The 18,766-nt window shown below is 42.4% G+C and overlaps 1 protein-coding gene across 1 annotated transcript in view; it reads left to right on the forward strand.

The window, feature by feature from the left end:
- LOC142102265 (C-C motif chemokine 21b-like) overlaps positions 1–8,843 on the forward strand; it is a 30,601-nt gene extending 21,758 nt beyond the window's left edge. Inside the window, exons 2-4 of the mRNA XM_075187012.1 lie at positions 259–379; positions 1,199–1,367; positions 4,046–8,843. Coding sequence (XP_075043113.1) covers positions 259–379; positions 1,199–1,346 — 269 coding nt within the window. The 3' untranslated portion in view covers positions 1,347–1,367; positions 4,046–8,843. The remainder of the gene's footprint in view (positions 1–258; positions 380–1,198; positions 1,368–4,045) is intronic.
- The last annotated feature ends 9,923 nt before the right edge of the window (positions 8,844–18,766 follow it).

Raw genomic sequence — 18,766 nt, forward strand, 5'->3', positions numbered from 1 at the left:
CCTAATACCTGTCTATTGTTACATTATGGTCTGTTCTCTTCATGCGGATTTATTTCCAACTAAATAAAAATATTCTATCTAATACTAACACAAAAATCTAATAAAAATATAAATCGGTCCAGCACATCCATAACCTATCCCAGTCACAGCCATAGACAGCTGTTCTTGTATTGTCTGATATTCTTATAGGTGAATGAACTGAAAGTTGTACGAAATGAACTAATCAGCCGCCACTTTCTCATTTTGTATGTTTCCCAGGTACCGGTCACACCGCGGCCGACTGCTGCCTGCAGACCAGTGACAAACCCATCCCGTTCAAAGTTGTGCTGGGATATAAGATACAAACAGTGGATAAAGGATGTCAAATACCAGCCGTGGTGTAAGTAACAGAACATCTATATATATGCCATCATTTACCTGTCTATAGCAGCCATAGGAGCTTACACTCTAAATTCCCTAACACACACACACACACACACACACACACACAAACTAGGGTCAATTTGATAGTAGCCAATTAGCTGGGAAGAAACCAGAGCACCAGGAGGAAACCCACGCAAACACGGGAAGAACATACAAACTCCACACAGATAAGGCCATGGTTGGGTAATATATATATATATATATATATATATATATATATATATATATATACATACAAGTTAACCCGTGCATGATACTCCTGCATTCTAGTCAAATCAAGCTACTTAAGGTCTTAAAAAGGTTCTTGTCATGCATTTGGGCCATGGCCCAGGCCTCAACCACCAACCACTCCCCACTGTCATCCCCGGCAACCACCAACCACTCCCAACTGTCACTTCTCCTTCAAGAAATATATATATATATTTTTAAATCTCTATAAACACTTTTAACAATTAACAAATTAAATTAACAAATTAAAAACATCTTAGTATACCAAACTTCAGCCCTTTCTGAATTTTTTTTCCACACACACTAAGAATTTAGTAGGTCAGTGTATAACTCCGCCCAGCAGGTGGCGCTGCAGCTTGTGTTTTTTTTTTTCACACACAGACTAACACACGGCGCTAGGCTTATATATATTAGATATATATATACATATATATATATATATATATATATATATATATATATATATATATATACTGGTGATTTCATTGGAGGACCCTGCAGAGTAGACCTGATCCTTATTGATGATGCCGTGTCTACCTTCCTCCAGGTTCTATACCAACTCCAAGCCCCGCTCCAATCTCTGTGCCACCCCTGGCTCATCGTGGGTTAAAAAACTGATCAAGAAACTGGACAAGCTTAAAAAAGATGGTGGGAACAAGCACAAGACCAATAAGAAGCCAAAGAAATCACCCTAAATTCAGCGTCGCTGAGCCGAGGTGAGAAGCTGCTGATTTATAATCATTTTATACATTAAATGGAACTTAGGCTGATGCCGCAAATTAGTGTCATCATCACCGCACCGTTTGTAGTGTAGTCCACGGAGGAGACAGAGGTGTAACGTGTATGTGTAGCAGGTATTACTGGTTGTCAGTCTGTATCTCTGGATGGAAATAAAAGAGACATCATCCAAAACACAGTTTATTTAGTTCAGTTAAGCAGTACAGTTACTTGGCACAAGAGCTGACATTCTCACCCGATCTCTTTTGTTATATGCAGCTGCATTGGGCGGAGACGTTCAGACAATGTCAGAAACATTTCACAGACACATAGTAATGATATATATAAAAGATGATGGATAATTATTGGTGCTATAAAGAAACATACGAATCGGACATGGACACAGTTTCCTCCTCATTCCTTCCTGGATACAGACACATTGGGGATATTTTCACAAGAAGCCAATTAATCTGTTTAACTGATCCAGATATAGATTTTTAATAAATATAGATAAATTCCCCAGTAACCTCCTAATGTTCATTCAATGTTTGCTTAGATCTTTGATTTAAATTACGACTAGATTCTCTGTTTACCAGTCCGGGCTCCTTCTTATCGCAATTTAGTTACTGTCATTTCCTGTCCCAACGTATTCGTCAGTGGTCACAAATGAATCCAGTTTCCACAACAAATATCAGACATTCAACCTGTTATACAGAAATGATATCTATAGAGAGAGATTTAAATATAAATCTTTCCTATGGATACGGATATATTACAGATATTAGATGCCGCTCGGATGTCACCTGTCACCTGTGACTGAATGTTCTACAATTATATTATAACATCATAAACACTACAAAACATGGACGTTTTAGGGCTTTTTCTCACCTCGTCCAATACATCAAAGAGTTACCATACCTCACAACTGTCCCGATTTCAGCGGGATAGTCCCAATTTTAGAGCTATATCCCATTATCCTGCCTGGAGACACGTTTGCCCCGGTGGGTGGGAATGTTGGGGTAAAGGAGATATGTAATGGACTGTAAAGCACCAGGGAGCCCTCTTGGGTCATGGTCACCCTCCTTTGCTGCATAGCCACGCCCCATTTGCAACATGGCCACGCCCCCCTGTTCCACTGTTGGGGACACACATGTGTGGAGGTATGGGTTACTGCCGATGATAGTAGTGTAAACCCCGCCAGCGGTGAGATATAACTGTCTTATTTAACAAGTACTTGTATAACTGCAGTGACATTATTACTATTTCAAGGTGAAAATCATTTGAAAAAACATATTTTTTTTCCCAATGTTTAAAGGTTTTTAAATATTTTTATCTATTTCTTTATTAATTAATTTATTTTACTAGTGGAACCGAAAGCGCAGATTTGTCCAGCAGTCTCTGAGACGGGCCCGGCGCTGTGGTTAGTTAACCCTAACCTCTCCAGGCCAATATCGTCGGCAGTGGAGAATCACTCAGCTGTCCGGCGATATATTGTAGATGAATTGCGGAGGCTGATAAATAGGCCCCTGTGTAATAAGGAAGGTGATATAACTAATCTGATAATATAAAACTGTGGCTGTCGGTAATATTTTTCTATATTGGTAGCTACAATTTGCCCTGACAGTTTTATTTCACCCACATAGGATAAAGACAAAGCCTCTCCCCTGTTATCGCTTCCTGATGTCTCCTAAATACAAGGAAGTTGCAGTGATATTATGTGTGTCCCGTTTTGCGCCAGCGCAGAGGTGCGGAGCTGCACCAATGCTCCAGTTCCACTTTATCTTTCCCATTCTATTTCGTGGAACGAATGCAGCCGGGGTGACGGCAGCGCGGTGTTTTTAGGAGGAACTGAGAGCACTGAAGGCCACATTCCACGCAGCGGATTGTGCGAAATGTCGCGTCCAATGTGGAATGAGGCAAAAAATTTTGGGAACAATTTTGGAAATGTTGCTCCAATCTAGTGAATGGAAAAGATCCGGCTATAGCCAGGGCTGTTGCCAGAAATTGCAGGGCCCAATATAAATATAACAGGCAGGGCCCCCTCCTTCCTTCTCTCACTCCACCCCCATTTTTAAGTTATCCTCTACCCAACATTTGCTTGCCCCCCTATATTCTACAATCACCCCCCCATCCCCGGTTCTAACTCCTGCAGTAGTTCTCTTACCACTCTACGATCTACTTCTTCTTGCTGTTTCCTTTCAGGTCCTCTCCATTGATCCCGTTGTAACGTCATTAAGTACTTGATGTCAGCGAAACTGCAGAGAGCCCCTCTGCTATGTCGCAGCTCATTGTCCAAGGGGGCTGAGACTGTAGAAAATGACGGCAACCGTGGGGCCCCCACACCTTGGGAAGAGAGGCGGACACGGTTCAGGAACCCCTTAATTCAGTGCTGAGCCCCCCCCCCCCCTACATCTCAGGAGCTGCTGCTGCCTAGAAATTGAGCCTGTTAAATCCTGTAAATCACTGCGGAGCCCCCCCCCACCCCTAATAAATCTGTTTTGGCCCAGTGCTGGTGGGGCCCCACAATGCTCTCGGGCCCCATACTGCGGTACTCCTGGCTATAGCTGTGGTCTCCCCACAATGTGATAATACTGCGTAGACCGTACATTCTGGACTATTGTTAGATAAAGTGACAGAATAGAATAAACATCTGATCATTTCTACACTTCCTCCCCAGGTCCTTGTGGGCGTCTGCACAGAGAGCTCAGACTGATGGAGCGTTTAATACCTGGACCCGGCTCTGACAGAGATTATATCAGCTCCACAATGGGATTAATGGACTCTGTACAGCCGCTGTCAGTTATACTGTGTTTTATTGTTACTGTGAATGAAATGGAAAATCTCACCCTCCTTTATTTACTATTGTCCCTCTCCCTCCTTCTAATGGTACGTACCGCACACACAGAGGCGCCAACGGGGGCTCCGAAAGCACCCGATGAGCGATATAACGTCACCCAGTGATTATAACCACTCCTCAATCATAAAACATGAGCTTTTAATATTTCTAAAGCTCCTGATTACAACATACATCCAATGTGGGGGGTCGTTTAGTGCGACCTATGTGCCATTTAGTACGTGTACAAAGATGTTTCTATTTTTATATATCTTGTTTTATACTTTTTATTTCTGATAAGCTGATACCACAATTTGGTGCGCTCATTGTCTTATCATGGCTATACGTGTAATTCAATGTGATTATTTTTTTTTTGCTGTGCAGAGTTTAATTCTATGAGCTAAAGTTCTAGATTCCAGGTTAAACATTATTAACAGAAATCATATGAATGAGTGTATACGTTCTCATGGAAGTCGTTATCGCTGCTCTACTACTCATCACCACTAGAGGGTGCTAGTGGTTCTCAGTAGTGAGTGAGCGAAAGAACAGCCACTAGGGGGCACTAATACATTCTACAGAGATTAATCATATTATTAAGCTGCAGCGGAGAATTGAAGTCAGGTTTATATATTAAAACACAAAAATAACATAAAAAAACAATTGCACAGCATGGAGTCATTTTAATGAAAATGTTGCAAATCTGTAAAAAAAAAAAATACCAGTATATCACTAAATGGAACTGTTAGATAATCCACCCCCGAATGACAGTTTGTCAGAATGTTTCTATTAGGTTTATATTCTGTTATACGGAGCCATAAATCACACCCCAGCCACACACATGACTGGATTTGCAGTTCTCATAAAACCACACTAAATTTATGAGCTGCTCAGTGTAAAATCTTTTACATTTTCCGTGCAGTTGTTTTTACTCATTTGTAGGATTTTTCCGCTTCTTCCCCGCAGAGTCCTGTGTAAGACCCCGGACTTGTGTCTCTAATTACAGCACTCACCAATCATCATTATATGGGACGTATTTCAGACCTCTCTCTAGTTACATCATTGTCAACTATTCATAAAATGGACCAATAAAAATAGATTAAGATTGATAAAGATCAATAATCCCTGTTAGATGTGAAAACAGAAAATGTGAATTCTTTATACAGCCAATTATGTGAAACTCTGTTACTTAGAAAGTTAGAATGTGCTTTGTAACTTGTTACAATTTACCAAACGTATGATACATTTTATAACACTAGTTTATAATTATACATCGGTGCGATATGCCCCATACGTTGTCATATGAGATGAGATAAAACAATGTTTAATACCTTTACCAGCCAAGTGCAAGATACCATCATGGAAGATGTCCCCAACTGATAATAAAATGATTTGTAAATATTTTGAAAATAATTGTATTTAAAGCCTCGTACACGTGGGCGTGAATATCAGGCATTCAACACACGAAGCCCAGTAAACTCTATTTAACGCTGATACTATAGTAATGTAAGTGGATGGTGCGGTACAAACACACTTACTAACAAGCCACATTACAATGCAGTAGTGTTGTGTGTTAGTAAGTACATGCGACTCTATCATGGAGACATGGAAAACGTGCTCTGTTAAACGCGAGGATGTTTTTACTTGTAACTGGTGCTGTGCTCACCGCCTGCGTGTACCGGCCCATATGGTGAAGCTGTAGTCTCTCATCTCGTGTTGTAGACGGAGCTTCTACTTCCATTTCTAGGTAACTTTGGATATAGCATAATAATGTGTTAGTGCAAAATGCTGTCAGTAAAGCTTCATAAAACTGTAACTAAAACATATTTCCAAGCGTTGGTAACACTGCCCTCAGCCAGGAAAATAATCAGTATTTAGACATTAAAATAGTGGCCCATAATGGGTGCAGCTGTGGCTGAGTGACTAATAATGGTCCCCAGTGTAGTGATTGGCTGCACTCTCAGTGATGTCACTGGTCCCCAGTGTAGTGATTGGCTGCACTCTCAGTGATGTCACTGGTCCCCAGTGTAGTGATTGGCTGCACGCTCAGTGATATCACTGGTCCCCAGTGTAGTGATTGGCTGCAGTCTCAGTGATGTCACTGGTTCCCAGTGTAGTGATTGGCTTCACTCTCAGTGATGTCACTGGTTCCCAGTGTAGTGATTGGCTGCCTTCTCATGATGTCACTGGTCCCCAATGTTGTTATTGGCTGCCTTCTCAGTGATGTCGCTAGCTCCTATTGGATTTATAGGCTGCATTTGCATGAATGTTGAATCAGACCACTAGAGGAAATTATCTTGGTGTGCGTCATGCGTGTATCTTGGTGTGCGTCATGTGTGTATCTTGGTGTACGTCATGCGTGTATCTTAGTGTGTGTCATGCATGTATCTTGGTGTGCGTCATGCGTGTATCTTGGTGTACGTCGGGGGTGTATCTTGGTGTGCGTCATGCATGTATCTTGGTGTGCGTCATGCGTGTATCTTGGTGTGCATCGGGGGTGTATCTTGGTGTGCGTCGGGGGTGTATCTTGGTGTGCGTTGGGGGTGTATCTTGGTGTGTGTCAGGGGTGTATCTTGGTGTGCGTCATGCGTGTATCTTGGTGTGCGTCATGCTTGTAACTTGGTGTGCGTCATGCGTGTATCTTGGTGTGCGTCATGCGTGTATCTTGGTGTGCCTAATGCGTGTATCTTGGTGTACGTCGTAGGTGTATCTTGGTGTGCGTCGGGGGTGTATCTTTGTGTGTGTCAGGGGTGTATCTTGGTGTGCGTCATGCGTGTATCTTGGTGTACGTCGGGGGTGTATCTTGGTGTGCATCATGCGTGTATCTTGGTGTACATCGGGGGTGTATCTTGGTGTGCGTCATGCGTGTATATTGGTGTGTGTCATGCGTGTATCTTGGTGTACGTCGGGGGTGTATCTTGGTGTGCGTCATGCATGTATCTTGGTGTGCGTCATGCATGTATCTTGGTGTGCGTCATGCATGTATCTTGGTGTGTGTCATGCGTGTATCTTGGTGTGCATCATGCATGTATCTTGGTGTGCGTCATGCATGCATCTTGGTGTACGTCAGGCGTCTATCTTGGTGTGCATCAGGCGTGTATCTTAGTGTGCGTCGGTGGTGTATCTTTGTGTGCGTCATGTATGTATCTTGGTGTACGTCGGGGGTGTATCTTGGTGTGCGTCATGCGTGTATCTTGGTGTACGTCGGGGGTGTATCTTGGTGTGCGTCATGCGTGTATCTTGGTGTACATCAAGGGTGTATCTTGGTGTGCGTTATGCGTGTATATTGGTGTGTGTCATGCGTGTATCTTGGTGTTCGTCGGGGGTGTATCTTGGTGTGCATCATGCATGTATCTTGGTGTGCGTCATGCATGTATCTTGGTGTGTGTCATGCATGTATCTTGGTGTGTGTCATGCATGCATCTTGGTGTACGTCAGGCGTCTATCTTGGTGTGCATCAGGCGTGTATCTTAGTGTGCGTCGGTGGTGTATCTTTGTGTGCGTCATGTATGTATCTTGGTGTACGTCGGGGGTGTATCTTGGTGTGCGTCATGCGTGTATCTTGGTGTGCGTTATGCGTGTATCTTGGTGTGCGTTATGCGTGTATCTTGGTGTGCGTTATGCGTGTATATTGGTGTGTGTCATGCGTGTATCTTGGTGTACGTCGGGGGTGTATCTTGGTGTGCATCATGCATGTATCTTGGTGTGCGTCATGCATGTATCTTGGTGTGTGTCATGCATGTATCTTGGTGTGTGTCATGCATGCATCTTGGTGTACGTCAGGCGTCTATCTTGGTGTGCATCAGGCGTGTATCTTAGTGTGCGTCGGTGGTGTATCTTTGTGTGCGTCATGTATGTATCTTGGTGTACGTCGGGGGTGTATCTTGGTGTGCGTCATGCGTGTATCTTGGTGTGCGTCATGCGTGTATCTTGGTGTGCGTTATGCGTGTATCTTGACATAGTGGTGCACAACCAATACATTTTCGGTGTGCAATGAACGCGCCTCACATCTTCCTCTATATAGAGATGACAGACGCTCACTAATATCATTTCATCATGAAAGATCCAGTGACTTTCTGTCCCTCACCAGGAATGTGCAGAGGGTCCGACCGGAGTCCTAGTAGGAAACGCTCTGTAACATTGTTTCATCCAGAACAGCGCAGTATTATATGTTATTATCTCTAGTATTACTGACATGTTCACACATTGTATCTGGCAGATAACATCTGTTACTGACGGTTCCTTCACTAGATGGAAGTAGAAGCTGCATCTACAACCAATAGGGTCACAGGGGTGTATATAACGGGTGTATACCCCTATATAAGCAGTGTTATGTCTGCCTTTTACTGACCTCTACTTTTCTTACTGACGGGTGAAAATTCAGCCTTTTTTTGGCTTTCAGTAAATTGGGCAACACAGGTAGAGGGCAAATAAATCACCAATGTGGGCAGAACTGTTATGTATTATAATAATGATTATTCCTGGTAATATCACTATTTTTGTATAGTAAAAGTAAAGTTATATAAAGTAGGGACCATATAAAGATTATAAATATAAAAGTGCAGTTTTCTAAAAAGATTGTTTTTTTATATGTTCTTATTAAATTCCTGCTTAATCTGAATTAAACATAATATATTCACTCATATTGTATAGTTGTGTTTCTTCACATGCTTGGAAAATGGTACAGACGTGATCATGTAATGATACACTGACCCCCAAACCTGGAGTATGAAGCGTTGTTCCTCTAGAGCTCCCACCCTCTGGGATGTCACACGAGTAATGTATGTAACTGTACAATGATCACAAGCATGTTATAATGTGAGGACATTACATATTACACGCCAGCCAGCATTACAGAGACCACCGATTGAACACGAGGGATAGATCCCTAATCTATATAGTATATAAGCATTGCCCATAGAGTCCTATATTTCTGCTTTTGTGGTCTTTTTATGTCCTAGTAAAGATATTTTTTATTGACATTAAAAACAGGAAAGTTACTGGACATCGGCCGGTGTTTATGATGTTTTCTATATTATTGCTGGAAATATAAGGGATTCTGAAAAGTCCCTAAATATATCATTTCTGATCTCTCTTTCACTTTCATTGTGCCCATAAATCCATTTTTTAAGAAGTTATGTTCTGGAATAACGATGGCTCAGGAACAGACAATGATAAGGACATCTCCTCCCCGGTGTCTCTCTGTAGCCGTAAGAACACAGCAGGGCTGACGGTTCAAGTCTGGGGACAGATATAATAACGGCTCTTGCAGCCGCTCTGCAGTATAAGATGTGTTTGGCTGTGTCATGTAAACGTGGTTTACACAGCCAGATATATGAGCCATAATCATACACAATACAATACAGAGACTTCTCTAGTGTACTATACGCAATTCAGAGATCATTGTATTAATAAGTATATAATGCATAGAGCATTGTAGTGACTCATATACAATATAGATAACATTTAAGCAACTGATATACAATATATACAATGCAAAGTGCATTCTGGTTTCCTCTATACAATATAGAGAGTATTTAATTCTTGTGACTGATATAAAATGCAGAGCAGTCTAATGACTGAAGTATTGTAGTGACCACTGTGCTATACAGAGAGTACAGAATAAAAGAGCCTTATTATGTATCTGTTATGGTCATCCCAACGTCCCCTGTACGCTAGAGATAGATATCGCTGGTTTGGCTATTGCCATCGGTACCCCATATAGGATGATTAGAATCTAGCGCCTCTGTCAAAGCTTTACATCCATTTTCACTTTACGCCATTTGATAAATAGGCCCCACATAGTGTGAAGTTTTCGTCCAAATCCATCCAGTGGTGGCCGTAAAACAGGCTCCCCAGGTCATAGTCTTGCCCAGCGTACACCAGTGGGAGGTCCGACTGGGACCCTAATTCCCCTAAAACCTGGATCCAGATCCATCTGGACCACCTTGCGTTGCTTTAAATTCTCCGTAATATATCACAGCGATTTGTTTTGTGTGTAACCCCCTGTCACTGTGTGTATGGTGGGGTGCACAGGGGACACAGTGCACCTCCTTCTCCAGCCCTGGCTAGCTGATGGGCATGGGTGTAAATGATCAGGGGGTCCCTGCACATGCAGGTGTTTCTCTGTAGTTAGTGGGACACAGGTGATGTCACTTTGGTGCAGTGTAATAAAAGTCACAATAATTTGGGCGCCAGACCATCTCTATGATAAACTGAACTCTTTATTTACACTCCTCTTCCTCCAGCACGATAATCATACAGGTTGCAGCAATACAGAAATATATATATACATCTCCTTACTCCTCCTGCACAGTTCTTAATGAGCAATATGAATACGGTTACAAATACATCTTCTTACTCCTCCTGCACACATCTTACACTGCTGGTGGTCACAGTACATACCAGGTTCTCCTGGTCACAGTAGTTCCATAAGTACTCACAGTTCAGCCTCTGTTTCCAGTACACACAAGCAGGAATCACAGGATGACTTATCTCCAGCACACACTTATAGCTCTGACCCTTTCTCTGTGTAGCTCACAGCTCTGCAAGCAGGGGTAACATCCCCGGGTCTATAACACTTCACTAGTGTTCTCTGCCCCTCTCTGGGTTTACCACAACTCCACACCTGCCTCTCGTTTGCTACAATCCTCTCTCCAGAGGTCTCTAGGGACTCTCTCCCTATTCAGGGCACACATTCCTTGCCCTGGCGCAGTCACTGCACTCACGCTCCCAGGGAATGCCGGGGGAGCCTGGCAGGTCCCCAGCTTCTGACATCACCTCCCTCTCTCACACTGTCTCTGTCTCTCTCTCTCTCTGTTCCCTCTCTCACTCTCTCTCTCACTCTCTCTCTCTCTCTGTTCCCTCTCTCTCTCTCTCTCTCTCTCTCTCTATCTCTCTCTCCTCTCTCTGTCTCAGTTTCTCTCTCCTCTCTCTCCTCTCTCTCAGTCTCTCTCTCAGTCTCTCTCTCTCTCAGTCTTTCTCTCCTCTCTCTTCGTTCTCTCTCTTCTATCTCTCTCTCTCTCCTCTCTCTCTCTCTCTCTCTGTTCCCTCTCTCTCTTTCTCTCTATCTCCCTCTCCTCTCTCTGTCTCAGTTTCTCTCTCCTCTCTCTCAGTCTCTCTCTCAGTCTCTCTCTCTCTCTCTCTCTCTCTCTCTCTCTCTCTCTCTCTCCTCTCTCCTCTTTCTCTCTCTTCTATCTCTCTCTCTCTGTTCCCTCTCTCTCTTTCTTTCTCTCTATCTCTCTCCTCTCTCTGTCTCAGTTTCTATCTCCTCTCTCTCTCTCTCTCTCAGTCTATCTCTCTCTCTCTCTCTCTCTCAGTCTCTCTCTCCTCTCTCCTCTTTCTCTCTCTTCTATCTCTCTCTCTCTCCTCTCTCTCTCTCTCTCTCAGTCTCCCTCTCAGTCTCTCTATCTCTCCTCTCTCTCTCCTGTCTCTCTCAGTCTCTCTCTCTCTCTCTCTCTCTCTCAGTCTCTCTCTCTCTCTCTCCTGTCTCTCTCCTCGTTCTCTCTCTCCTCTCTCTCTCATTCAGTCTCTCTCTCTCAGTCTCTCTCTCTCAATCTCTCTCTCTTCTTTCTCTCTCTCTCTCCTCTCTCTCTCAGTCTCTCAGTCTCTCTCTCTCTCTCTCTCTCAGTCTCTCTCTCCTCTCTCTCTATCTCAGTCTCTCTCAATCTCTTTCTCTCTCCTCTCTCTCTCAGTCTCTCTCTCTCTCAATCTCTCTCTCTCTCCTCTCTCCTCTCTCTCTCAGTCTCTCTCTCTCTCTCTCTCTCCTCTCAATATCATGACTATCTTGTGACCATATATTCCCCACTGATAAAAGTATAGGACGCAGTGTAGAAAGCAATTCAATTCCTAAACAAAACAACATGGTGATAAGAAGAAACGTCACTAAGAATTGAATCGCCAGCTCAGAGTAATTCTTATATGGACTGTAAAAAAAAAAAAAAAAAAGTAAAAGTTAAAAAATAGATAAAATGTATAGCTAAAATAAAACAAGTAGGGAGAAAAAAATCTATTACAGTATAAAACTAAAAAGAAATAGTTTTCCATTTACCATCAAACGTAATTGACACAAACTGTTACTTTTTAATGTGATCACTACAATGTGTGTAAATAAATGTTAGAATGTACAAGTGGTTCTTTTTGTTTCCCCCCTCTTCCCCCATAAAATATATTTATTAGGATGTCAATCTTTGGGCATCTCTCAGGTTTGTGATTTTCAGACGTATCACTGGCACCAGCTACAGGTCCAGTGTAAGTGGTGATTACTAGTGATGACGGCTGTGTATACAGCTAGAACATGTGTTTGTAATCAGGAGCAGCTGTAACAATGCATTTTATGTACAGTAGACATTCATGTCCACTGTATGACATGATCATCGGGACTTTCAGTCGTTAGTAAAATCATTACAGGAATCTCATCTGCAGTAATTTTCTGTAGTGTGTCCCCAGCTTTAGCTTCAGAGTTGTCATGGTTCATCCAGTTTAAGCAAAACATGAATTATTGTAAAATATATACTTGTTTACTAAATTTTGGGGAAAACATTATTAAGATGCAACTTTATTGGTAGATTTGCTGGAACACCTGGAAAAGCAACATTATATGTCTTTAGGGATGTGAACATTTTATTTTGGGTTTCACATAGAAATTTATTGTATCAGGATAGTATAAAACAATGGTAACGTTTGGTTTTGCATATGATTTGCATTTTGCCGCTGTGTCCTGGTTCATCTTGGTCGCTTTCCAGACATCCGAAGGAGATAAGTGGATCTGTCACTCTCCCTAATCCTACGCTATGTGATACAAGAGACAGGTTGTGTGCAGTGTGTGTTATCAGGGTGTGTCACACCTTACAGCACATACAAAGTCATTATACCTGCATGTTTCTGGTAAGGAAAGCAAATAAGCTCTCTAGATATCAAGGAGAAAAACATATTCATATTAATCAATGCAAACAGTGCGGTGAAGCTCAGAGGTTTGTAGATCTACAATCTGCTGCTGTAATTGGTTTCTTAATGTTGTTAACCTAATACGTTCCACGTGACCTGCAGATCGAGAGGATTACCTGGTAATAGTCTATCCTTGTCCATTCTTTACAACATAAATTGTTCATTCATTTGAAGGAAATGATCCTGCATTGAATTCTGCTTTGTACATTATGCTACGCGTTCTGCTTTTTGGCGTTTTGGTGCTATGGTTACCATGCTCTGTATTTTAAAACTGGAGCATTGTAAGATTAAAGGATGGCCAGAGGTTTGTCTATTTTAGATTATAGCACTAATACTTCCCTTCTAGATAGGGATTTAATCGTCTGATCTTTGTTTTCTTGGTTTCTAACCAATATTCTACCTCTTACTTTCTTTCCAAGGATGTAGTACATTTTAATCTTGGCAATATACTCCAGAAATTAAATTTAATTATGGTATATCTGATTAGAAACAAGAGGGGGAAATGTTGGGAAATCAATAGTTATATTGGCTTCCTTTTATCATCCTAGTTCATGTTTACCCAAGATACAAATTTCAGTAAAGCATCAAACCTGTCTCCTACATTTTGGGAAAACCGCTAGTGAGACCTGGCTGTACTCCTAGACGCGCTCAAACACCTGGAACAAACCACATCCTGTTGTTTTAGGCACGTGAACGATAATTTAAATATGTGGGAAAGGATATCTTGGTTATTTTTGTTTCATACAGAAATATATTGTATCAGGATTCTATAAAAACTCAGAGTTCAAAATGGGAAAATGTCTCATATATATATATATATATATATATATATATATATATATATATATATTTATATACTATACTGTATATATATACTCTGCTGTGCTGTGTCGGGAATAATGCTATATGTCTGATATAGGATATCTGACTTCTAATTACCTGCCCATTCCACAATATGTCTGAATGTCATGTAATGAGATGACTTTGAGAACAGCTGTTTTCTTCTCTTTTATAACCAACTGGTTATAGCTATAGGTACATTTGGGTATACAAGCATTTACCTACATCCATTCATGAGTCCTGTATACAAGCCCTTCAAGCCCTTGTTCTTGTACATCCCCCGCCCTCTTCCGATGATGACCTTGTCTTGGTGGCCATGGTTGGGTACATGAGATACCTATAGACACTGTGCATGCGCTTGTTCCGCTCATACACCGGATTGATAAGAGTAAAAATGTTACTTAAGAGTGAACTTTAGGACGACCCAGTTCTTTCATTTCAGCATATGTTTTCATCTTAACATACAGCACCGTTTAGCTTCAGAGATTATCACTATCATAGATGTATGTCCTCAGAGTGAACGCTACACCCGTTTCTTTGTACCTTTATTGTGTCACACGTCGCATGTGATTGTATGTGATAGGAAGTGATTGTATGTGACTGCAGCTGTTCAGACCTGCATTTTTTTGGCACTTAGGACCCCATACACCTGAGGTGTGACATGGGAAGGAAGGGGTATACTAACGTAGTCAATGTACAGCAAAAGCACGTTTCAGCAATTGCATAGGGACTCAGACCGGGACATAGACGCAGATAAGCCTGGAAAAGGGGTTTCATTTGTGGGTGACCAGGGGCCAGTGTAAGTAGCAGATGGCAATGATGATGAATAAGTGAACTGCTTGTAATTAGATAAAGGATTCCCAGACGCTTATTGACATTTTAGTAGTCACTCGGCCATAGATTAGGATTTGCAGAGCGTGTTGTAGCAAAGATGAAAACTTTTTTTTTGTACGCAAGTCAGGAAGTTGTTTCTGCTGTTTTGATTAGGTTATTCAACTTTTTATGATGTTTGATAGCAGTTGCGTTTGTAACATATAAAATAAAAGGCTTTTGTACATGTTCACATGAATGTAAGTGTCCGAGAACCGAACCCACCCGAACTTTGGGTATCCGAGTACCGAGCTGAGCAGCTCGGTACTCTCCCACCCGTTCCGAATCCAAATTGAGGCCGAACGTCATTGTGACGTCGTCGGATCTCGGGGCTCGGTTCTCGCGATACTTCAACTTTATAAATACACGCCTTCAAAGCAATCCATCGCCATTTGACAGAGGGAGAGAGCAGGGTGTAGTCATAGGCTGATTAGAGCAGGGACAGAGAATACAATATAGTTCTTGCAATTGCTCTAACCAAAATGGCTAGTGCAGAGAGGAGGATTGAGGTTTATTATTTTTTCTTAATATTTGGCACTCCCCAGCGCTTTTGGGGTGTCCTCCCTAATTGTGCATTAATATTTCTGGCTGTCAAAAGTCATATCTGTCAGCAGTATCTACTAAATAATTTTTAGAACTCCTCAGTGCTTTTGGGGTGTCCTCCCTAATTGTGCATTAATATTTCTGGCTGTCAAAAGTCATATCTGTCAGCAGTATCTACCAAATAATTTTTAGCACTCCCCAGTGGTTTGCGCTCAGAATGGATTCAAAGCAGTCCACATATGATCTGAATGAGCAACCAGGTTCTGTCACCAGTCCTGATGTTAGTGTTCCCAGTACGTCATCTGGCCAAGGCGATGTCAAACAACAGAGTGTTTCCAAATTAGTGCAAAAAACAAAAACCAAAAAAAAATTTACTGTATTGAAGCGAAAAAGAGGTGTAACTGAGCAAAACTTAAGTGACGATAAAAAAAAAATTGCAAGCATGCCATTCTACACACGCAGTGGCAAATAGAGAATGAGGACTTCACCTTTGGCTATTAGTGGCAGATTCCCAAAAAGTTACCCAGCCTACAATTGGTGCACAACTACTGTTACGCGTCAAAGCCGAGCTGCAAGATAACAGTGAGGCATTACAGGAGAATATTTGCTCTGATTCACAAATGACAACAATCCCTGTGGAGAGTCCATCCAACAGTGGGATGTCTAATCGGGAGCATTCTGCTGATGTTTGCCTTAATAGCCCGAGTGTAGCCGGTGATACCCAAATTGAGGATGCCACTTTGGAATTAGAAGAGGATGAGGGGGGAGATTTGTGTAGGCGATGAGGGCGCTAATGAGGATGTTGATGAGGATGAGGTTGTTTGTGTAAGTCCTGCACCAGTGGCAGCATTTCTGGCACGTGACAAGAAAAAGGCCATTGTCATGCCTGGGCATAAAACAAAAAAATCCACTTCTTATGTGTGGAAAAATTTCTACCCAAATCCAGACAACAATTGTATAGCCATTTGTAGTGTATGTCAAGCCACAGTCAGTCGAGGGAGGGACCTTAACCATCTTGGAACCTCGTCTATGTTACGCCATTTAACGAGAGTTAATGGCAAAGTGTTGGGAAAAGCTGAAAGTTCTTCCCAAAAGAATACAAGCACTCCCTCATCAGCTAAGACCCTCCGCTCACCGACATACCGGCGGCTACAAAATACACCCACCACACCATCCTCATCAATATCCTCAGTAGCGCTCGGAGTTAGCCCGGCATCCCACTTAAGGCTGGATGACTCCGGCACTATTATTGATTCCTCTGAAGAAAGCGTTAGTCCTGCTGCTGCTGTTGCTGCTGTTGGGGGTGAATCGTCATCCCAGAGGCAGGTTAATAAAATGAGCAGTCCTACATTTCAGTAATTAACTGTGAAACAATCATTTGCGAGGGGAAGCAAATATGACAGCAGTCACCCAGTCGCCAAGCAAATCACAGACGCCATGGCTGCAATGTTAGTGTTAGATATGCGTCCAATCTCCACAATAAACGCAGCTGGTTTTTCACAGTTAATTGAGGTTTTGTGTCCGCGTTACAGAATTCCATCGCGACACCATTTCTCCCGTAAAGCTATTCCACAACCATACCAAAAAGTGTGTAAAAATGTAGAGATTGCGATGAAAAATGCCATTCTGCCCACTGTTCACTTAACCACAGATATGTGGACAAGTGGAAGTGGCCAAACCAAAGACTATATGACTGTGACAGCCCACTGGGTTGGTCATTCACCTTCACCAGCAGGAACAGCAGCAGCATGTACACCACTACGTAACATTTGTCACAGGCAGGCCACTCTTTGTATCACCGGCTTCACTAACAGGCATACGGCTGACAATTTGTTACGCAAACTGAGAGATGTGATTGATGCATGGCTTATACTACTCGGACTCTCCCCAGGGTATGACATTTCAGATAACGCCAACAATATAGTTCGAGCATTATAGCTGGGTGATTTCCAACATATTCCCTGTTTTGCTCACACCATCAACTTGGTGGTGCATAGCTTCCTACGAAATAACCGTGAGGTGCAGGAGATGCTTTCGGTAGCCCGTAAAATTTCAGGCCATTTCAGGCATTCAGCCACAGCATGTCGGAGATTACAGCAGCTCCAAGAGCAGTTTAACTTGCCCTGCCACCAACTTAAGCAAGAGGTGGTAACTCGGTGGAATTCCACCCTGTACATGCTTCAGAGGATGGAGGAACAGCGCAAAGCCATCCAAGCATATTGCACAAGCCATGGCATTGGGAAAGGAGGGGGGATGTATTTCACTCTTGCACAGTGCTGTGCAAGGTGCTGAAACCATTTGAAGTTGTGACGTGTGAGGTGAGTGCAGACTCTGCTAGTTTGAGCCAAGTCATTCCTTTAATTAGACTATTGGAAAAGCAGCTTGAGAAAATGAAGGAGGAGCTGAAAGAAAGCAATTCAGCAAAGTATGTTGGCCTTGTCGATCAAGTACTTAATTCGCTTCACAATGATCCTCGAGTTATTAAGATCTTGAACTCGGATCAGTACGTTTTGGCCACTGTGCTTGATCCAAGGTTTAAAACCTACATTGAGTCTTTACTTGTAAATGAGCGAGATGTGAACTTTTGCAAGGAGCTATTGCTCAGCAAGTTGGCCGCTGAACTGGGCCTCGGCTTGACGACGTGTCCTCCTTCACTTTCTCAAGCTGCTGCTCGTAAAAAATTAAATTTCCAAAAAAGAAGCAGGGAAGACACAGGGGGCAGACCAGAACAATTTAACATCTGGGCTGGTTTGAAGGATTTTTCAAAAAAATGTGTCACTTTGCCCATAACTCCATCCAATACGAGTATAAACATGCAAAGGATGGTGGAGGATTACTTTCAAGAGGTAGTTGATATGGAAATGTCAGACAGTCCCTTTCCTTACTGGGAAGAAAAGCAGGCCATTTGGAAACCCATGTACAAACTTGCTTTGCAATACCTAAGCTGCCCACCCTCCAGTGTGTACTCTGAACGAGTGTTCAGCACAGCAGGGAACTTAGTCAGTGATCGCCGTAGAAGGTTACTTCCCAAAAATGTGGAGAAAATGATGTTTATAAAAATGAACTACATCTTCCACGAGGAAGGCGTTCACCATCCAAGACATCCAAGCACTGACTGTTCTCTTATGGCGGATTCAAGCGGCGATGAATTGATAGTCTGTGATGATGACGTACACACTGATGAGGGTGAGGATTAAGCTGAAGATGATGCCGATAACATCTTTTTAAAACTTTCTATGTAAGTGTAGGGTGCAATCTACCCCCAAAGAGGAAAGGGACTTGTGGCATTTCCATATCACATACCATCTTGAAAGGCTGCTGTTAGGGCAATTTATCCTTAAGGGTAGGGTGTCATAGACAGAGTGACCC

The sequence above is a fragment of the Mixophyes fleayi genome, chromosome 1 (assembly GCF_038048845.1).
Source record: "Mixophyes fleayi isolate aMixFle1 chromosome 1, aMixFle1.hap1, whole genome shotgun sequence".
Lineage (NCBI taxonomy): Eukaryota > Metazoa > Chordata > Amphibia > Anura > Limnodynastidae > Mixophyes > Mixophyes fleayi.